Source organism: Rattus rattus, chromosome 3 (genome assembly GCF_011064425.1).
Source record: "Rattus rattus isolate New Zealand chromosome 3, Rrattus_CSIRO_v1, whole genome shotgun sequence".
In the NCBI taxonomy this organism is placed as follows: Eukaryota; Metazoa; Chordata; class Mammalia; order Rodentia; family Muridae; genus Rattus; species Rattus rattus.
The window spans coordinates 38,637,951-38,660,971 of record NC_046156.1 but is presented as its reverse complement, the minus strand read 5'-3'; the positions used below and the strand labels follow the sequence as shown (position 1 = coordinate 38,660,971).

Sequence of the window (23,021 nt, the reverse complement as noted above, 5' to 3'; positions counted from 1 at the left end):
ATGTGTGTATGTGTGTGTATATATATACCTATATACATATATGTTTCCATACATAAGAATGGCGACCTTACATCAGTGATATCTGGGCATTCTGGTATCATAGGTCATCTCATTTTCGTTACGTAAACTCTGAGAACATATAGTCGCTCTAGAAAATTCAACTTATATATTAAGCCAGTGCTCTCTCGATGCAACCCCAACTGTCAGTCCAAAATCTGAAGTTCGAGAGGGGCTGTGGCTGCTCAGTCCCAGCCACTTCAGTTGTACCCAAATGTCCCACTGATGGGTGATCAACACCGCAAACTGTAAATCTGAGTTGCCATGGACACTTCCACATCATGGGAAGGGTTTCCTGGGATGGAGGACATTCTATGTCTCATGGGTAGGTCACACTCATTTTTGTTTTATTATAAATTAATTTTAACTTAATACATAACAGAGGTCACGTTTGCAGCTAGGAGACAAGGATGGAAATCAGAACAGCCTGACCTGTCCAATTTGTGCACATGAAGCACTTTAAAATAACCGGAAACAACTGCCACTCACGTTGCAAGTTCATGCATATTTTACGTGCATTCTTAATAAGAATTGTGGTGACTTGTTAAAAGTACAGATGAGTTTGTCCAGAAGAATTGGTTGGGGGTCGAGATGGCTCAGCAGACAAAAGCGCTTGCCACTCTTGCAGAGGACCTGGCTTTGGTTCCCGGCACCCACACCCATGATGCTCCATATCCACAACTACACATACAGACGCATACATATAAAGACAATAAGCCTTTTAAAAAGTGAACTGGCTGTCGCACTTGACTTAGAGGGGTGAAATCTCGGCACGCTGGCACACCTGCTATCCAGCACCGATTTAGATTCCAGCCAATGTAAGCTACATAACGAGTCTCAGAAGAAAACAATAAATTTAAAAAGATTAGAAGAATAATTGTTTAATTGTACATAATTCAAATAAAATAAGAAAACCAAAGTTCACTGCCTTTTTTCTACAAACTCTGTAGTGAATTAATGCAAGAGAAATCATGCAAAGGGAAAAGTTATTTTTAATGGGACTCTTACTTGAACCAAGTGCAAAATCTTTTATTTTGTTCCAGCAATCTCTCTATTTTTGGCTGTGCCTGTCTGTCTATCCGTCCTCACCTCCCTTCTCACTTTCTTTTGAGACAGAGTTTTGCTGTACACCATAGCGAAGCCTTCAGACTCTCATTACACATGAGAGACAAGCCTTGAATCTGTGATCCTCCTGGCTCACCTGGGAATGCTGGGACTGCAGGTGTGGGCCACCTGGTCTGCTCAGCCACTCCTCACGGTAGTGGACTCCCACGTTAACACCCATGACAGGTGTCTCCTCACTGAGGACATCGTTCCCTCCCCTTGGCTAAAGGCAGCTCTTCTTCCAATCTGGTTTTGATGAACAGCGGTCTTCTTCTTGGGACTAGGTGTTTTAAAAGTTCGGCATGTGACATCATTATGCCCAGTGTGATTGAGCTAAGGTGTTCCAAAGTACGTCAACTTTCCTGCCCAATGACTTCCTGTGGCCTTCAAAAGATAAGTGCTACTGCCAAATTTTTATAGTAATTTTTACTTATTTATTCACTGATTTGCTTATTTTGTAGATATATTTTGTTGCCTATGTATTTGTATGTGTGCCGTGTGTGCCTGGTGGCAGGGAGGCCAGAAGAAGGTGTCCTGAGTTGCAAGCATATGAGCTGCCATGTGATACTGGGAATTGAGCCAGGTCCTCTGGAAGGGCAGCCAGTGACTGCTGAGCCCTCTGTCCAGCTGTCCCCAATTCTTAAAAAAACAATAATTTTAAAAGACATACTAAAGCCATAAGACATAGTGAAGTATGAAGGTAGCAAGAGCCTTAGTCTTAAAGTTTTAAGTTTTTCCTCTACACTTAATGGCAAGCCCAGAAGTATTTTCAGGAAGCAGACTAGGTTGAAAACAGTCACTGATCATTTCTTCCAACTCCATTCATAGTTCACAGGATAAAATGTGGCCTTTAGCCAAGGCATCAAATCACTGCCAGAGACAATGTCATTTACGATATCCTTTAAACCTCACGTTACTGGTGAAAAATAGCACCTTAGAAGTGTCTTTCTCTAACCATATTCACCCAAAGTGCACATCGTCCACATTGTAAGAAAACGTGAGGCCTTCTAAATTCTCTCCTCCCCAAGAAAATCTTCACTTTCTTATTCAGAGTGCCTGAGTAAAGGGTCTGGGAACGTGCTAGAAATACATAGTCCCCCCCTTTTTTTTGAAAAGGCTTCAAATATATTTTAATAAGGTGATGCTGCATTACTACTCCGTATCAGGAATAAATCATAGTACAGAAATAAAAATGCACAGCATAACGACCTAGGACAGGCAAGACTAAGAGCTACTGTCAGCCCTTCAACACACGCCACCCTGTTCCCAAGATTGTACGAGGCCTACCAAGAAAAGCTGTGGACAGCAACAGCAGAGGCACAAAAGTGTAGTCCTTACCCAAGAAGAAGGTGGAGGCAATTTAACACAAGATTTCTTCTAAGATACACTAAAATGAAAACCTGAGATAAAATGTCTTCCTTATGAAGGGGTCACATAGGAGATATAACAGAACCGTATGTATGCTGTAACCTCTGTGGACATTTGTCTGAATTCTCACCTTGGAGTCAATGGAGAATTGGGCTAGGTCACTGGAGGACATTTAGGTTCTGTGGATATATATATAGATAGATAGGTATAGATATAGATATAGATATAGATATAGATATAGATATATAGATACATAGATATATAGAAATATAATCATTGTCTATGGGGTCGAGGCAAATAAAGAAATAATTAAAGCATGAGAGAGAGAGAGAGAGAGAGAGAGAGAAAGAGAGAGAAGAGAGAGAGAGAGAGAGAGAGAGAGAGCGAGAGAGAGAGAGAGAGAGAGAGAGAAGAGGAGAGAGAATGAATTTATTGGAATGACTTATAGGCTGAGAAAGAGAATGAGAATATGATCGAGATTAATGGAGCCTGAGTCCTTTTTCCCATGGTTCTCCAGGTCCTCAACAATCAATACACTTCAGGATTGCACCAATCCTTTTTCTAAAAAGTATTATTTGTGTGTGAGAGATCGCTGTGTGAGGGTGCACATGGCAGCCATATGGAGAGCGGCTCTGTAAAATCTCCTCTACCTTCATGTGGCACCTGCAGATGGAATCCGGGTCCCAGGCTCGCACGGCAAGCGCCTCTGCTGGCTGAGCCATCACACAGGCTGCTTCTTTTCTCTGATGTCTATGTGGTCTGTGCACGTGGGTCTCGTGTGCACTTGCCTACACCAGAGGCAGATGTCACCAGCTGTTGCTGCCTTCCTTCCACCTTACTTCTTCAGACAGCTTCTCTCACTGAACCTAGGGTTTGCCTTCTGAGATCTGACTCTCTCCCTCCCTCCAGCACTGGAAGAACAGATGCACCCCGCTAGACCAGGCTTTGGCATGGGTGCTGGGGATCCAAACTCAGGTCCTAACATTTACCCAGCAAGCACTTTGCACTGAGCCATCTCCGCGAGCCTAGACATACATCATTCTTGAGCCTCATTGCAAACATCCCTGGAGCCAGGGATCAGCAGCCTAGTTCTCACAGGCTGCAGGGGATTCCGGCACACAGCAAACTGAGCAATGTCCAAGACCTTTACATCTCACGAAGCTAACTCTCTCTGCTGTGGTTAACGATCACTTACAAGCACCCCCTGCATTCCAGACAATATTCTCCAGAGGGATCTCCTACACTAGAAAAGTTGTCAAGTCCCTTAACTAACAGGTCATTTTCTCCACACATCTCTGTTTGCTTCTTACAGGCCCAGCACCTGCCAAGGACGTCAGTCCTGTACCTTACTGACTGTTATATCCACAAAGACTCATGCAGTAGTTGACCCATTTTTCCCCCGAGCTGATTCTTGCCTTAAATAGGAGCATCGCTTCTGAGACCAAGAGCTCATTCGCCTCTGAAGGAAAGCCAGCTAGAAGCATCAAGTGAAAACCCTTTCTATTTTATGATATCTAAAACTGGCCAACCACGATAGGAACAATCTCTGAAAATGGACACCGTGAATTTCTTCTCTCTACATACACAGGCTCCTATCAGCAAGTGTTGACATCTCCTTCCTCCTCTCTGAGGCTGGGCTGCCACTGGCCACTCAGGTGACTGACTGATGAAGGACTGTGCTATCTATGTCCTGTGTTCCAGAGCTGGGTCAGGAGAAGCCCTGCTTCCTCCCCAGGACTCCTGAAACATCACTTTGGGAATTCCCCTTTCAGAAAATGCCTGACAGAACCTGCTAAGAATATCCTCCCCACTCTGATCTCTCTCTCTCTCTCTCTCTCTCTCTCTCTCTCTCTCTCTCTCTCTCTCTCTCCCTCCTCCCAACTCCCCTCCCCTTCCCCCTACCTGTTCTCTGTGTAGCCCTGGCTGTCCTGGAACTCACTCTACAGACCAGGCTGGCCTCAAAGAGGCAAAGTGCTGGGATTAAAATGAGTACCAGAGTGCCAGCCTTTTGGTTTCTTCCTTGCTGAACATGACACATCAAGTCCCCTGACTACAGATCCCACAGCCATTCTGTGAACTGTAAAAAGCGAGGCATTTTAGTCACCCTTCGCTCAGAGGCTCCATCTTATCCAAATGTGTGCCCACTGGGATGTCCTCATAAACCTCTTTCTGCCAAGCTCACCATGCTTCCACGAACCCCATTTCCTTCCAGCCCAACTCCTGACCATCTCCTGAGAAGGGGTGATGTCTCCATAATGTTTTCTCACCTATGAAACCTTCTCCATTTTTTTCTCTGAATGTCAAAGACTTTTTAAATTTATTTATTCACTTTATATCCCATGAAGTTTTGCTGAGACAGGATCTCATAGTGTAGCTCGAGCTGGTCCAGAACTCACAGAAGTGCCTGCCTCAGCCTCCTGTGTGCTATGCTGAGATGAAAGAACATGGACCCCACACTCAGCCGGACAGGAATTTTAAAGGACAGATTTAGTACTACATATCTTAAAAGCTCCCAGAAAATTCAGCAAAGTATGTATGTGCACTATATAGACTGTAATAACATACCAATTACAGCCAATACTATGGAGGAAAAAGAAACTGGCCCAAGATCTTTTCATTCCCTAAATTACTACAGTGTCATTGACTTATTTCTGCTTATTTATTTACTTAATCATTGAGAAAGGGTCTTGCTATACTGTAGCGTAGGCTGGCTCAAACTTGCTACTTTCCTGCCCCAACCACTTAGATGCTGGAATTAGAGGCATGCACTACCATGCCTGGCTGTTTTCTGAATTAGTTCCCCAGTAGAAACCACATTAAGATACACATCCTCATCTTGACAACACTGCCCTACACACACACACACACACACACACACACACACACACACACACACACACACACACCCCTACCTCTCAGTTCAAAACACTCTAACGTGAATGTTCATATCACTTATGGCTGCAATGTTTACATCAACCCACAGTTAAGTCTCCTCTCTCTACTACTTCACAGTCCCCTTGACATTTGAGGGACATTTCAAAGCTAGGTGTCCGGTAACCATTCTCCTGTCCAGGCTCTCACCTCTGGGGTCTTCGATTAATACAACTGAGATCTAATCTAATCCTGCCTCTCCAGTCAACTGGCTGCTCTCCTGAGTATCTCCTTCTGAATATGCAAGGTTGGGAACTCTAGATAGGGGCTACGTTGGGTGTGCTCTGACTGGGCCAATAAGAGCGCTTTCTAATGAGACACAGTGCCTTTCCTGGCAGAGTCCAAATCTGAAAACAGCCTCCATTTTCAGACATGATATACTATTGATGGAATGTGGTCTCCTACCACTGGGGCATCTCTCTCTTTCACGGGTTATTAAGTCTAAATGTGAATGCAAGCTCTATTCATTTAGGTTTATCATCCTGGCATGTAGCTTTACTTTAAAAATATATGTTCAGCACAAAAGTTCTTCTTCCTAATTTTTCCTAAGTAAGCTTTCTTTTCTTAATTTATTGTGATATAATACAGACTACACGGCAGTTTTAGAAGTGTAGAGTCAGCGACAATACACACAACCATCAGCACTGCATTCCCAGAGCGTTTTGAAATGTCCCATGAAACAACGAGCCCTCCTCATCCCTTCTGCCCAGTTCTTGGCAACTTGGAATCTATTTCCTCTCTATGGACTTGAGAATTCTAGGCATCTCATGAGAAGAGTCATGATAAGCTTGCTCGAATGGGAAGGTGACGATGAAAATTTCCATCCACCAATACAAGGGGCAACAGGAGCTTGTCAATCAAGCAACCACGTTTTCAGTGGTTCCCAGAGTGGCTATCTGGACAAGCAATAGCTTAACAACCCTTATGAATGCAGAAGACTCTCACCAGCCACCAATGCTTTCCCGAGACTCCAGACTAGAAGAAGCTGGAGTTAGGGAACTGCCCAAACTGCCACCACAAAGGAAGTTCCATTTTGTCAAAGTCAGCTTCAGGTGGTTCTTAAATGATCCTGCCGGCAGTGCTTTAGAGAACCTTAGCCACAGATATGCTAGTCTTCCTGGACCAGATGACCCTGGTAGGGAGGCACCTCCTACACCCATGGCAGCAGTGTGCCTCTATTCCTGGATGTTTAAGCAGCATTTTCTTCCTCCACAGGTGGCACTCCTGCAATCCCCTGTGCACAGCCTCTGTGAGGCAGAGCACCATCATCATCCAAAATGGTATAACTGTCCACTTGTGGTCAGGGAGGGCAGACTAAGCTCGCTGCATGAACAGTGAGTGGCTACCAAGGCTGACAGCTCCAGGCTCACCCAGCAGCTTCTTTAGGAAAGAAAAGGTAAAGAGTGGCTTGAGGCAGATCTGAGTGTAAGACCAGCCTGGTCTATGTGGTGAGTTCCAGGATGGACAAACAGCTGAAAGGAAAGGAGAGGAGAGGAGAAGAAACGAGAGGAAAGGAGGGGAGAGGGGAGGGGAGGGAAAGAAGCAGGCCTGAGAGCAAAGACTGTGGAGATCAAGAGCTGTGGAAGTGCTGAGAAGATGAGGGAGAGTGGAGATAGATGGAGAGGAGATGCTGCAAGTAGGGCTGTTGGGAGAGCCCCACTCGCCACGTGGCCGCTATCTCCAGCTGCTGAGGAGCAATCCAAAACTAAACTATTAAGAGATTGGCCCAGGGAGTGGCACCATTAGAATGTGTGGCCCTATAGGAGTAGGTGTAGCCTTGTTCGAGTTTGTCACTGTGGGCATTGGCTTTAAGAGCCTCACCATAGCTGCCTGGATGCCAGTATTCTGCTAGCAGCCTTCAGATGAAGATGTAGAACTCTCAGCTCCTCCTGCACCATGCCTGCCTGGATGCTGCCATGTTCCCACCTTGATAATAATGGACTGAACCTCTGAACCTATCCACCAGCCCCAATTAAGAGTTGCCTTGGTCACGGTGTCTGTTCATAGCAGTAAAACTCAAAGACACCATGGAAACAAACACATGCCAATTTTTTGCAGATACACAGTAATTGTGCATGTGGGGCCCAAAATTGATGTGGAAATCACTCTCCATTGCTTTCCCTTTACCTTACTACATGAGGGGGGTTCTCAAGAGGACCCAAGAGTGGGTGGTGTACACCTAGTCTTTCTCTGGGGACCTTCTAAGGCTGGAATTAACAGGAGGGCTGCTGCAGACCCCAGGCATTCATGTGGTTCTGGGAATCCAAGCTCAGTCCTCAGGTTCACATAGCAAGGTTTCTGACCACTGAGCCACCTACTCAGTTCCTAAACTTTTTCCCTAGGCTATCCCAATGGAGAGAAACGGGAGGACATAGTATTTATGTGTTGAATACAGTTAAATACACTATGAAAATCATTTTAGCTGGGCATGGGTCACACAGCCTTTAATCCCAGCACTTAGGAGGTAGAGGCAGGTGGATCTCTGAGAGCTCAAGGCCAGCCTGGCGTACATAGCACATTCCAGGAGAGTCAGGGTTACACAGGGAAACGCGGTCTCCAAAACAAATGTTTTTAAGCTAAGAATTTCCTAACTCCATTACCCATAAAAGGCTAGGGAGTGGTATTTATTTTATGGCACTGCTATGCAGATAAGATTTATGATGCATGCATATGTGTGCAGGTGTCTGTGTCCACCCATGTGGCAGCTAGAGGTAAACTTGGAGGTCTTCATCATGGTCCCCCCCCTTATTTTTTTGAGTCCCCCTTACGTCTTTCACTGGTCTGGAACATACCTCACTAGCTGACTAGAACACCGCCCTCCCGCCCTCCCAAGGGCAGGAACAAACATAAGCCGCCAAGTCCACGTCTTTTACACAAAGGCTGTTCACGCTCAGGTGCCAATGCTTACTGGCCACGAGCTCTCCAGCCCCTGGATGTTTTTACTAAGGCTAAATACAGAGCCAATATCTTCCTAATCCTCGGAGCCTATCACAAAGTGCCAGTCCAGGGCGTGGCACGACAGCCTCTCACTTTCAATAGGACCTTCATACACAATTTGCCCTAAAGTATTTTTAAAAGGCAGGAACTGGCGTGAATCGTTAAACAAAGGAAACCACACAGAACTTCTGACTCCTAAGATACCACATTCCAATCAATACTTCTAAATGAATTCATGAAGACCCATTAGAAAGTTTTGTCCTAAACTGTAGCAGACCAGTGTAATAAATAGATAATAAGACACTACATTGATGCAGAGCTGAGAACGGTGTGCCCGCAATGACCTTCATGTTTACAAGTAACTAATCAGACACAGGTACGAGCCAGGCAGGGAGTCCTAATAAAAAGGACACTAACCACACTGAGTCAAAAAAAAAAAAAAAAAAAAAGGAAGGAAGGAAGGAAGGAAGAAAAAAATCAGGACAGGAAGGGGAAGGTCCTTTACAAGGCATTATGGGGCTGGAGGATTGGCTCAAAGCTTCAGAGCACTGCTGCTCTTCCAGAAGACCCAGATTCAATTCCCAGCACCCATGTGGTGGATCACAACCATGTAACTCTAGTTCTGGGGAACCGAGTACTCTCTTCTGGCCTCCAAGCACATACATGGCACAAAGCACCCGCACACATAAAATAAGTATTTTTAATGCATTAAAGCATAAATCACTCCATGTCCCCACAGTAAGAGATAATGTCACTCTCCCCTTGCTGACCAGCATCCTTTCTCAGGGCTGAAACCTGAATGGCACTTTAAAAGGCCATTGCTTACCTCTCTGTACAGATTAAATCTGTTCCCAAGATTTAATCTACTCTTGTAGGAAAAAAACTTTAATCTAGTGAATGCAGTAAGTAATAGAAAAAGTGCTCAAAACATTAATTAATCCAAAGCTAGGGAGGAAACTCAGTCAGTAAAATGTTCCCATCAAAGCGGGAGGAGCTAAAATCAATACCTAGCAACGTATATACAAAGCCAGGTCTGGTGGAGCCTAACTAACACCTCTGACCTCCACAGGCATAAACATGCATGCATGCACACACATATACACACAAACACACAGCAGGCTCAGACACACATACAAAGGCATTGTAAAACCTAGGTGTAGGGGGCTAGAGAGATGTCTCAATGGTTAAGAACACTTGTTGCTCTTGCAGAGGATTTGGGTTCAATTCCCAGCACCCTCACAGTAGTTCACAAGTGCCTGCAACTCTTGTTCCAGGGCATGCAAATGGTATGTATACATGCATACAAGTAAAACACTCATATGTATACATGCATGTGTGTTTAAAAATCATAAGTATAACCTGTAATATCTTAAATCCACATCCTGCTATTCAAACTTTCTTCACTAGAGTCTGTATTTAAAACTTGCCTCTACTCCTACTTTATTTAATTCCTATAACAAAATCATTTAAGAAAAGAGCTTTAAACAGTTGCTGACATGAAGTCAAGTGCTCTGAAATGACAAAAGCAAGGCTACCCTGAGCTGGAGAATCTTTGAGGAACCAGGTTAGTCCCCTCAGCAATGACAGGGATAACTTCTCATTGGACCAGCTCGCAGAACCAGATCTGAGACAGCGATCTAAGGGACCATGCCCTGAGCAGGATGGCCTGTGCCAACCTCATGTCCTGGGCTAAGTCTGCCTCTAGTTAAAACTGGGGCTCATGTCAGTCGTCTGAAGATGAACTCCGGACATCAATCATCTCCAGATTGACGAAATCTCCTTTCTCTGCTTTTCACCATCTTTTCCTTGGGTGTCATTAAATGCCTGATGAGGCCATAGGAGCTGAGATTTCTGCCCTAAAACTCGAGTTACTGTTCAATGCCAGCCCTTGGGAGGCACAGGCAGGCAGGATCAGCCTGGTCTTGATGGCAAGTTCCAGGATTTTGCTTTGCTATAAACAGACTAACTTCAGGTGAATTTAGTTCATATTAAAACATGAGAGGAATACATTAAAACAACAAGATGGCAGTGGGCCTTATTCATCAACTCACTAAGTAAGACAACCATTAATTTCTCCTCTAAATCAGCATGCACTTGATTTTTTAAAAGCAGGCATGAACGTCCAAAGGGAAGCTAGTATTCATCTCATATAATTAAGCATTCAACTTGTCAATCTATGCACAGCCAGCCGTTTACCAAGCTTGTGATTCCAGAGGCCAAAACAGAACAGCAGTTTATCTAAGCTTACAGATCCATGTAAGGGACCACAGCACACAGAAATCTATACACATCCACGGCTGTTAAATCACAAATGTATCGGGAAAGACAAGTATTTACATCTGTGAGGTGAGGTCCTAGGGTTTTTTAAGTGGAAACTGAAGTAATTAGTGTCATTTGCCTGACTTGGTTTATGAATACATAAAGACACACTGATTGAATTAGGAGTGGTGGCCCATGTTTCCACCTGAGAGGTGAAGGCAGCGGAAGTCAAGAGCTGAGGAAGTATGGGAGAAGTTGGATTGGGGCACTGAGGGAGGGGGGAGACGATGTCAACACACAGTACACCCACATATGAAATTCTCAAAAACCAAAATACTGTAATTATAACTTCAGCCTCATTGCTGTACTGTGAATCATCATTACCATTACTTAAAAGACAAAGGTAAGAGCCCCAAAGCATTGGGGGAAATGCACAGGACCCCTAAAACTCAGCTTAACAAGATTGTAATGTAATGCATGGCTTTTCCTTTTAATATGTGTTTGGTACAATTGTTACGAGGGGGAAATGGGTGGGGGAGTGTTAGCTCAAGATTGCCTCAGCTAGCCTATGCTATGTGAGACCCCCATCTCAAATGAGCAAAACTGAACTAAACAAATTAGCATAGGTATTAGTAGAAAAACTAATTCATTGAGTTCATTGTTTTAGTTATTGTAAGTTGACTTGAGAGTGATCCCTGCGTGCATTTGAATGTGGCCACTGGGAATTAAAACTTACAGAATGCCAGGTGCTAATTCCAGCATTCAGGAAGCAGAGGCAGGCTGATGTCTCTAAGTTTGAGGTCTAACTGGTCTACAGAATGAGTTCCAGGACAGCCAGGGCTCCCCAGAGAACCTGTCTCAAAACAAACAACAAACAAGACTTCTAGGCTGAGATTTATGTCCAGCTGCACGCGTCTCCAGCAGTGTCCGCTGGGTAGGCTATCGTGAATCTGGTACTCACCAATACAAAGTAGTATGCAATTAGTCCTGCGCAATGGTGAATTATAAAAAATTTGTCTCCGATCACTTTCCAATTAAAAAGTATAATCAATAAATCTGCAAGAAAGAGAAATGAGATGTTACCTTGGAGAAAGAGCTGCTGCTTGGTTTCATAAGTGTATTTCCCTCTCTGTCTGTTAACTCTTGGCTGTCCATTCTGACACCACAGCTCTCTGTACATCTCTGACTCTACTCACTCTCCTCACTGTCAAACGAAGTATCTGTTCCTGTTTTCCTGCCTCATCCCCAACACCATCGCTACTCCAGAACGTCAAGCTAGGGCAAGTTTCCCATCTCAGAATGTGGGGCAGGGGTGGGGAGTGAAAGCCAACACCTGACAATACTAACAGCTAAATTTGACAATTCTAAAAGTGTTGACAAAGAACTTGTTTCCAGCGTTAAACAAGATGAAGAGATGATCAATCAAAAATAACTGAATGCAAGGTTTTGATATTTAGCCTTCCATCAAGGCAAACAGGCAAGGTATCAATAAAAGGTATAACTATCATGTCCTCTATAATATGTTTTAAGACAGAGCTCACATGCTTTAACTAGCTTCCGATCTGCTATGGAGCCAAGGTTCACCTGTAACTCCTTAGCTTCCTTTTTCAATGCTGTTATTCAGGCATACACTACCTGACCGCCCACAAGAGAGAGAGAGAGAGAGAGAGAGGGGGGGGGGGAGAGAGAGAGAGAGAGAATATGTGTGTAGCCAAATATTAACGAAAACCAGTAAGACCACCAAGAACTATTACTATCCAAAAGTCTACAAAGAAAGGGAAGTAATCAATTTCTTATTAAGAGGCTCTCAGCTGATATATCACAACTCAGAAGATAGTTTAGTTTAACAGAATGGAAACTGCTCAGAATCTTAAAACACGATATTCTCTAGCAAATGGTTGAACATTGAATGTGATAGATTAGAGCTTCTAAAACGTAGAGACTTCATTTTTAAAAGCAAAGAGTGTGAGTACAAAACAGTTTGAAAGAGGACTCAAAGCCATAAATTTTAAAGAGAAACTAATTACTATAAGAAAAATAATAAGAATATCAGGAATCACCTAGTACCTTTCTCTAAATCCATCCATTTCCCTATCTGCTCTGGTTGCAGACTTGGTCACAGCTCTGACTACTCCACAGCATGTTGATAGAAACACTTGTTGGTGGGTTACTGTCTCATCTGAGAGAATCTTAGTCAATTTATTTGGTACAAGATTTTAAGTTGAGGCATCTAAACTTTCAAGGTTATCCTTGACTACATAGCAAGTTTGAGGCCAGCCTAGGCTATGGGCAACCAGTTTTAAAAACAAAATTAAAGAAACATAAAAAAGATTGCCTGAGGGTAACTATTCTGCAATGACAAGATTGTTAACCTACGTGGCACACTAGGAATTGTGTCATCTTGTCAACGACACCGTGTCTGCTCAAATGAGCAAATCCTTCCCTAGTATGTTGACAGGTTTTACATTGGTCACCAAATCCAGTCTATCTTTCCCTATTATCCCTTCCTCTTAAAGAGTTACATAATTGTTTTTGTTACGATTCACACCTTCGTGAAACATACACTTCATCAAATTCAGCCTGGCTCGTGGCTGTTGTGCTATACTCTGTTTGTTTGTGTTTTCTTTCACTGACTTAGTAAGTTTAGAATTATAAAACAGGCTTCTTACATAAGGGTCCAAATTGTAACTGATTACCTTTATCATTAGATTAAGAAAAACCAAAACATTTCTAACTGCAGTTAAGATGGCATATTCTCTATTTCCCTTGTCCTCACTGTAAAAAATGCCGACCCAAAAAACCCTATCCAGCAAGAAAGGGAACAGAGCAGAGGGGAATTCGTAATTGATCATGTCTAGACACCATAGATGTGAAACCTTTATCCAAACAATTAAAGCCCATGGCTACTGGCACAGACTTCAAGGGCTGTGGCACAGGCTGCCCTGTCATTGGCTTCATAGCAATTATACCAACAGGCTCTTTAGAAAGGACAGAGACCACTGTTTTGCTTTTTTTTTTTTTTTTTTTTTTTTTTTTTTTTTTTTTTTTTTTTTTTGTTGTTTTCAGTTTGCAAATGTGTCCTTCCTTAAGATCTAGAAAGCTTGGGTTGGGGATTTAGCTCAGTGGTAGAGCGCTTGCCTAGGAAGCGCAAGGCCCTGTTGGTCCTCAGCTCCAAAAAAGAACCAAAAAAAAAAAAAAAAAAAAACAAGATCTAGAAAGCTCTGCCATCATCCACCACTTTATTTTCCCTACACAGACCCTTAAAGCTATTTTTTTTTTTTTTTTTTTTTTTTTTTTTTTTTTTTTCCGGAGCTGAGGATAGAATCCAGGGCCTTGCGCTTGCTAGGCAAGTGCTCTACCACTGAGCTAAATCCCCAACCCTAAAGCTATTTTTCAAATAAGCCAAAAACATAAACAATATATTCTGTGCATCGTCCCATGAGTAGTTTAGAAAGTAATAAGCAATGAACAATGTTACCACGTACCAGAAATGAGGTAGCCTGAAGCAGTCGAAATATTTATTTTCACAAGTGATGGATCACCCCTGTACATATGTAAAACAAAACAAAACAACCCCACGTTATCCTCCTAAACATATGGACTGTTTTCTTTTTTCATCCGGCTTATTGAGACAAGGCTTCATGAGATCTAGGCCGGCCTCGAACTTGCTAGGGCCACCTTGAACTTGAATTCCTGCTATCTTGAGTTCACTCCCCTGCTAAAATCACAGGATGCACCAGTGTGTGCACAGGATGAAATGCTTGATCAGAAGGTTGTTGCCCATACTTCCCATACTTCTAAGCCCAAGCCAGCTTTCCAGGATCTTCCAAAGGACTAATCATCGATTCTTGGCACTTAAGCTAGACTGAACTCTTCTAAGAAACCATCATACTGGGGTTTGCAGTAAAAAACCAACCACCTAAGGATGGCTGAGAGCACACCATGTGTTCTCTGGAGTGCTTACAACTCCTCCCAGAGGCATCGCATCCATGGGTGATAACACAGGGTTTCTGCTTTAACCAGGAAGCAGTATGTAACCAGCTGATGTCCCGCTGGCCAACGTGGGGAGGCTCACTATCGATTCTGGACTGTGCTGTCACCCATCTGAGCACAGTGCTAGCCAGGACAGTACTTCTGACTGCACAAACAACCATAATTTTTATGCACATACATAAACACACATGATTTTTAAAATGTACAAAACTGTAATTTTACGAAAAGACTTAATGTCTTCATACCATTTGTTCACATGAGGACTGAAATGGAATTGTAGATGCTGGTCTTTTTAAATGTCTTCGTTAGTTAGAAGGAGGGACTCAATTAAATGAAGAAATCATCTCTCTTCCCTCTGTTTCTGAGGCAACACTGTCTTATCAATATTACTCTACTGAGGATTGGAGGGTTTTATTACCCAGGAATATAGTCAGAACCGGACAATCTGACCCCAGTGTTGTGACTGGGGTCACAAATCCATATCAGTACAATGTATTTCTTTTCAATTTTTCTATTCATTTTTATTATTATTAAGTGTATTATGCTGTTCATACACATGTATGACGTGTGTGAGTGCAGATGCACACATGCTACTGTGTGTGTAAAGGTCAGAGAAGACAACTTTAGGAGTCTGATCTTTCACTCCAATGTTTATATAGGTTAAACTCAGGTGTCCAGGCCTAGGCAGGATGTAACCTGCTAAGTGCCTCGCTTGCCTAGGATGGGATGGATCTCTCACTCCGTCCTTTGTGTGGTTCGTAACTCGTATTGCTTTGAAATTAACACAAGATGAAACTGGTCATAGCAGAGAAAATGCAAAAGAAAAGTCACATTTTCTTCATACATTCATTTCGAGCTATAATTGCAAACCAGGAAAATTTATAAACCTGGAATAAATCACAGAATAAAAAAATGCAAAATTTATAAATTACTTTAGGTTAAAGTTATCAAGGCAAAACTTGACAAAGGAAAGACATCTTTTTTTTTTTTTTTTAATAAAACTCATTTCTCAAAGGACTGGTTCTGTTTGCAATCATGTTAAGAAAATAACCGTGGGAGAAATTAAAGCTCTGATTTGTTTAGATGGAGAATACAGACTCTGGTCAAGGTATGAAATAGGCTAGAATTGCATCACTTTCAAAAACATCTTCCTAATAAAAATGAAAATGTATCAGCTGGCAAATCTTGCCGGGATAGTTTCACACTTATGGCAGGGATGGTATCCTTGTAGTCAGTTGTTGTCGTAGTGCTGGTCAAAGCACCTGGTTAAACTGCCCCAGTCACACTGCTACCCACCAACTGCTTACATTAGCTGACCTGAGCCTTCCTGAGTAACCTGTTTTCAGAAAGATGCATCTTTGTGATTACCTTAGATTATTACATATACTAAACCATCAAATATTTACAAGGGTTGGGTTTATTCCTTTAGCATGGCCATCTGTAAGAGCCATTTCAATTCTCTGCTGGCAAACCATGGGTCACACGCCATTCTGAAGACAAATCTTACGCGGTGACTGTCCAGCTCGAGGAAGACACTGTTGTGCTTACATTCTCCTGCATGAGCCAGCACTTGCAGTAAGTGTGAAAGAGAACTGGCCTCAGCATGAGTGTCCAAATCTGAGACCACTTCAGTGCAACTGGCTGAAGTAGGACTGAATATAAGCACTTTAATAAGGCATGCATCAGGGATAATCGATACGCTTTGTTTTAAAGGAAGGTAAATGAGGCTTTTACTAATAGTTAGTAGCAAAGCATGCATCAAGTCAAGAGCCTGGGGAGGAAACAGCTTACCAGAGTGGATCAGCTATAGTAGCTTCATCGAAGAAGAAGAGGTATAAACCAAAAATCCCAACCAGCATAGAGTGGCACGTGGACACTACCCTGAAACGAAAGCAGGAACACACAAAGGTCTCAGTCCACGAAGGTCTCAGTCCCTGCAATGAACAACCTGTTCCTTTACAGAATTCTCCATCCTGAAAGGGCCGCACCTCTAAGTGTTGAATGTTAAACAGGAAAGGTTGAAATGGAGGAGTACAGCACATCTGGGACTGACTAATACTGTCGTTCAGAGAGAGGCTCGGCTCGGCAGCAGAGCCCCTGCCTTGCATGCAGAAGGCTCTAGGTTCCATCCCCAGCACCAAAAGTAATTAGGGGCCACGTGGTGGTGGACACCTTTAATCCCAGCCATCGGAAAGCAGAGGAGTTAAGACCAGTCTGCTCTCCCTAGCAAGTTCTACACCAGCCAGAGTTATGTGACGAGACTTTGTCTCAAGAAATCAAGTAATGACGACAGTGACAATGGTAATAAAGTCATTTAGAAACCAGAGGGCCACAGTCTTACTTTCATATGAACAAGTTCTATATAATCCTGGGTGAGTCATTTCTCTGACACAGTAAGGCCACAGCCCTGCACCCTTCAAGTTCCATCAGCAGCAGTGTGGCTGCAGGATGAGTTTCCACGTCTACTGTCCTTAAATGCCTCCTTCTTATGCCCCTCACTGCTAGTACTGCCATACAAGTGCTTCACAACTGAGCTACACGTCAGGTCCATCTCTGACTTCCCAAGCAACCTGAATGGTCTGTGACCTGAAGATGCACTGTCTAAGAGATTTGGTTACCAGTGTCACGTGTATCAGCACACTTGTGACACTGAGGAGCAATAGCAGAGAGATGCTCACGGAACCCCTTCATCATAATTAGGTAAACACTTCCAAATAGAAAAGTTGAGAACCAATGATCTGCTGATTTATTTAGTTGTTTAGTGTTGATTACTTTTTTCGAAATAGGGGATTGCTACATTCCTCAAACTGGGCTTGAACTTGTGGGGCTCACGGGATCTGCTCAAGAATCTGAAGCATCAGTACCTGGCATTAGGAGACCCTCCCCCACACCCCAGACTGGTGCTTCACCTCCCAGGGCTTGAAGTGCAGAACAGCCACCGGGCCTGGCTTTTACAGACCCAACCCAGGGCTTTATTCATACTAGAGAAACACCCCAAACTACACACAAACAGAGCTCCACCCCCAGCAACTCTTTTTAGTAAATACTGAAGTGAAAGAGTTCACAAGATCCAGGTTCTTTTCTTTTGTAGCAGAAAATATGTTTTGGATGGAAATCCATCATTTAGGCCTATCTAGTCCATGATGAAATGGCCTGCAACCTGACCACCCAAGACACTGCAATCATCCACGCACAATGAGGCTGTTTTCTTAAGCCAGTTTCAAAGGTTTCACATCTTCATTTAGAATTTACAAGTAATGAAGCCTCTTTTCATTAAAATTAAAGATGCAGGAATAAACTAGAAACTACTGATGGGAGATAAATGTCTATGATATGGCCACCCCCCCCACCCCTAGTTTCTAACAGCAAAGGAAGTTCACCAACCAACATTACATTTTATATTAGAAACAGTCACTGGTCCTTGAGTGTACTTGATCAGCTAGATCTCTTAAGCAGATAAACCACATTATCCCAAACTGTATTTTACACTCACAAAGGGAATCATGAGTTTGGCCAGTGACAAAGGAATTGTTGTAAATCAGGGCAGCACTTGGAAGTGCAATTAATCCAACTGGTCTAGTCTACAAGCCTGGTACTTTCAAGTCAAGCACACTTGAAAGTCAAGAAGAGCAGGATAGACATGGTATGAAGTCAAACACTGCATCTATTTACATTTGTCTTTTTTTTTATATGAGACTTATTTATTCTATTTATATGAGTACACTGTAGTTAGCTGTCTTCAGACACACCAGAAAGAGAACAGCAGGTCCCATTACAGATGGTTGTGAGCTACCATGTGGTTGCTGGGAATTGAACTCAGGACCTCTGGAAGAACAGTTGGTACTCTTAAAAATAGGGCTATTTTTGTCTTTTTCAAGACAGGGTTTCTCTGTGTAGGCCTGACTGTCCTGGAATAGTAGATCAGGTTAGCCTGGAACTCACACAGATCTGCCTACCTTGCCAAGTGCTGGACTTAAAAGACTCAAACACTTCAACTAAATCACCACACAGAGGGCTTCCAACAGTTATCCAAAATCCTACGAGAGGGAAACATGACCTCTCCTAAAGTCCTGACAGGTGATTAGGAACCATATGTTAAAAAAGTCTCATTGTCAGCCCCGACTCTACATGCTGGAGGACCTGAGGTCAGTCCCCAGGACAACAGTGACAACAACAATGAGAGAAGGCTATACTTGAACAAGCTGCTGTTCAAGCAAATATGCAAATCCTATAGTAGCAGCTAAAAAGAAACACTAAGTGGAAAAAGTTGAATTTTGTTTGGAGCACATTTCGAGGTTGAAAGCTGAGTTTCAAGGCATAAAAACAGTCCAACTTTCCTTTGTCCTCTTTCTCTCTAAGTTCCAAGTATATAAGCTCAAGCAGGAAGCAGGAGAGAGAGAGAGAGAGAGAGAGAGGGAGAGAGAGAGAGAGAGAGAGAGAGAGATGAGGAAAGCCCACTAGAACAGTCTCATAGGAGGCCAGATTCCCACTTGAAAGCAGAACTCAGTCTCACGCCTTGTAATTTCCTGTGGCACAGAACAGAGATGAGTGAGGGAAAAGTTTCCAATTTCATTTTCCTCTCTGCCTCCGTCTCCCCGAGTCCTCCACAGTCTTGGGGAGCTTGCAGCTACCCAAGATTCGAAAGCTTTTACAGATTCTAACCACATTGAAAAGGAGACAAAAAAAGAACTCAAAATTCACTCCGAAAAGTCCCTCTCTTCCACTCGTGTTTCCCAGCATTCTGTCTTCAAATGTCTGAAAAATAATGATGTATGAGCTGGAAGGTAGCTCAGAGGTGAGCAGGGTTAATTAAGTTCCGACTCCCAGCATTCACCTGCAGGCTCACAGCTATCTGTAACTCACGGGATCCCACACCCATCTCTGTCCTGCCAGCCCAGCACACAGAGCACAGACACGTGTGCAAGCCAAGTATCCACATTACACAAAGTAAATGTATTTGTTGTTGTGAATTTTTCAGAAAGAAAAACAGAACTTCCAATAGTCAAGCTAAAGTCTACTCAATTTTCTCAAACCTAACTGGAAAGTGTATGTGTGTGTGTATGTATATGTATGTATATATGTGTGAATATATTTGTATATGTATATATTTGTATGTGATACACACACACACACACACACACACACACACACACACACACACACACACAGGTCCCTAACACTCTTATTTCATGTGTGTGGATGTTGTGCTCACGTGTGCCTAGTACCCATGGAGGCCAGATGAAGGCTTCAGATCCCTTGGGACTGGAGTTAGGAGGCAGTACACTTGATGTGGGTGCTAGGAACTGAACCCAGATCTTCTGAAAGAGCAGCCACCACTCTTAACCAGAGTCACCGCTCCAGCCATGCCCAGTCCCTCCCTAACATCTTCCGATGTAAAAGTCCTTAAGACTTTTCTTATGTGATCTCATCTTTCTTCTATTCCTAAAACCAAACAAAACCTTTGACCTCGAAATTTTTAGGAGCCTAAATGATGACTTCTTTTCATCCCATGAGACTATTTTCAGTCAATTTATCACATTTTCGTGGAGTTACCTCGAGTTCCATTCGATCTTCTTCTCGGTGCTGAGACTGTTATAGCCCAGAGAGACTCTTGCTGAAAACCAGCAACTTATGAAATGGAAAAGAAGCTGAAAAGTGACAAAGCTGCAGCAGACGGTGCCGATGACCATCTTAGCGTTGGCCTCCATCGTCCTTCAACCTGGGAGAAAAAGGACAGCTCTAAGTCGCCCTCGCACAACCAGCCTACAGCCCTTCTGAAATTTCAACAAGTATACAGCTATGCCACTAAGTTTAATAAAAGTATAATATAATAAATGTTCTGATCTAAGGATGTTTCTGCATTTACTTGTGTCATATCACCCACTTTAATGTTTTTTAAATACCTAAAAGGTACCCTGTTTTACCTCACAGATCTCCATATCATAAAAACCATTTTAACCTCATGACTCAAACTTATCTTAGAAGGAAATTTCAATTGCTACAATTTCAATTATTACACTTGAAATTACTTTTAACAGGATTGTTTTAATAATTATATAGGCAAATCACCTGTTTCTTTTTGACTCAGTTTTCTCATCTATAAATTGAAAGAGTTGGTCGGATAATTTCTAAGAATCATTTAAGCCAAAGTCATAGACCATTGCCTGCAATAACAAATAAAAAATAAATTACAAAGTTAAAAACTGATTATATTGTGAGACACAACATTGAAGGCAGAGGTTAAATTTTAAATAATTTAAAAGAACCACTCCAACTGCAAAACAGCTCAGCAGATAATAGCCCTTGTGACCCTACAAGGAACTAGAATTTAGCTCCCAGCACCCAGCACCCACTTGCAACCTTGTGTAATTTCAGGCCCGTGGTATCCAATACTGTCTTCTGGCCTCTATGGGTACTGCACTCATGTCTACACAATTAACTATTAAATAAATCTGCAGGGCAGTGGTAGCTCATGCCTTTAACCCAGCAACTGAGAGGCAGAGAAATAAATAAACAAATAAATCTTTTAAAAAAACAAAAACAAAAATACACACACCATTGTAACTGTAAGTTAATGTTAATATTTTTTCTTGGACCAAAAAAAAAAAAAACCTCTACAGCTTTTTATATCGTTTTTAAAACAACTGTTTTATTTAAAATAAAATAAAATAAAGGCACTTTAGAACAGTTAGTGGAAAGAACAGTAGTATCCTCCCACATACATGTATACACACTTGAAGTATGTTTCCCATGTTATTTGGCTGAACTTGTCTTTGATAGCAGCAGTTGGGAAGCAGATCAACGATTTGAGGCTAACCTGGTCTACGAAGTGAGCTCCAGGTTAGCCAGAGCTACCCAGTGAAACCTGTCTCAAAAATCTTAAGACCAAAACAAAACAAAAACCTAAGACATTTGCTCATATCCAGCAGGCCAGCCTTTCTCTCTGACCAGCCAGTCCTTGGAGGGGAGGAAAATGAACCAATGCATGTTTTCAAGCTCCTAATTTGAAGAAATGAAGTCACCTGCTGAAGCCACCTCACCAGAGACAAAAACAAGTCATTGCCTGAGCCGCAGCAGCCAACCCACTTCATCCCCTGCCAACCAGGACCACAATTTGAATCAGTCTCCCACAGACTCCTCCTGACAAGATTGTGTGTCCATCCCCCGTCCTGTGCCCCTCGATGTATGCTTAGTAAAATTATTGATACTGTCATTCTTCTCTGCACCACTCCACTAACTTTATGGCTTATTACTTTTTATATTTATTATAGTTCAATGTGTGCACTGTACATTAAAAATTAGTTTGTGGTCTTTTAGTCTAGGTTTGCAATTAACCAAATAGTACATGAAAGCAAGCTTTGTGCATCAACTCAGTGTGTTACAACGTCCTGTGTGCAACCTTTCCTAGAGGTCAGACTGATGCAAACCTGGAGGCCCCAGGTACAGCTAACCAGAGAAATGGTGGAATCAGTCTCCAGAAGACACAGAGGATGCACTCCACGGAGAGGATGCTTGGGCGGAAGGCTTTGCATGCTCACCACCGGCCCTGCTGGAGCATGGGCTGCTGGTGCCTCTGTTAAAATTCAATGTATGCATGGGCATTTCTTGACTGCTTCCTAAAAGTTGTCATAAAACTCATTGTGCATTCCCAGGTTTGTGACTCATAAACTAAGATCCTAAAGAAAGCATTCACCATTAAGAAAGTTTTTATTCCCAGCTACTGTACTAGAAAGACAGAGACAAGGTAGATTGCTGTGAACACACACGCACACGCACACGCACGCACACGCACGCACACGCACGCACACGCACGCACACGCGGGCGGGCGGGCGGGCGGGCACACATGCACAGGGCCAGCCTGGTCTACAGGGAAAAAAAATGTCTAAAAAACAAAAAGAAGGAAGAAAAGCAAAGAAAAAAAAAGGAATAAAGAAAGACAATGTGGGCCCAGAAGGTAGCTGATTGAGTGGAAGGTACTTGTCACAAGCAGAGCTCCAATCCACGTGTGCATTGAGAACATCAATTCCTGCAAATTGTCTTCTGACCTCCATACGTATGCTTAACACATATGCAAGGACACACATGCAATCACACACACATGCACATATCATGCATACATACACACATAAATTAAATAAATATAGATTTTTAAAAATTAAAAATGCATTTCTTCCCCCCTCCCCCAGGTCCTAGATTTTGTGAATTAATCATTATGGTGGACAAATACCTTATATAGTTTTTTAAAAGATTCTTACTTTACATGTATTAATATTGTTGTGCCTGTGCATATGCATGTATGTACACCCGGTGCATGCCTGGCATGGACAGAGGCCAGAAGAGGGCGTCGGGTTCACTGGAACTAGAGTTCTGG

The 23,021-nt window shown here is 42.8% G+C and overlaps 1 protein-coding gene across 3 annotated transcripts in view; it reads right to left on the bottom strand.

The window, feature by feature from the left end:
- The window catches only part of LOC116896312 (TLC domain-containing protein 4), a 50,598-nt gene that overhangs the window by 8,065 nt on the left and 19,512 nt on the right, over positions 1–23,021 (bottom strand). For 2 of the 3 annotated variants that reach the window (XM_032897401.1, XM_032897400.1), the window contains exons 2-6: positions 20,719–20,813; positions 20,203–20,368; positions 16,441–16,530; positions 14,142–14,200; positions 11,618–11,712 (exon numbers count right to left, since the gene is read on the bottom strand). In XM_032897401.1, coding sequence (XP_032753292.1) covers positions 11,618–11,712; positions 14,142–14,200; positions 16,441–16,530; positions 20,203–20,357 — 399 coding nt within the window. In that variant the 5' untranslated portion in view covers positions 20,358–20,368; positions 20,719–20,813. The remainder of the gene's footprint in view (positions 1–11,617; positions 11,713–14,141; positions 14,201–16,440; positions 16,531–20,202; positions 20,369–20,718; positions 20,814–23,021) is intronic. The other variant, XM_032897402.1, reaches the window with a different exon arrangement.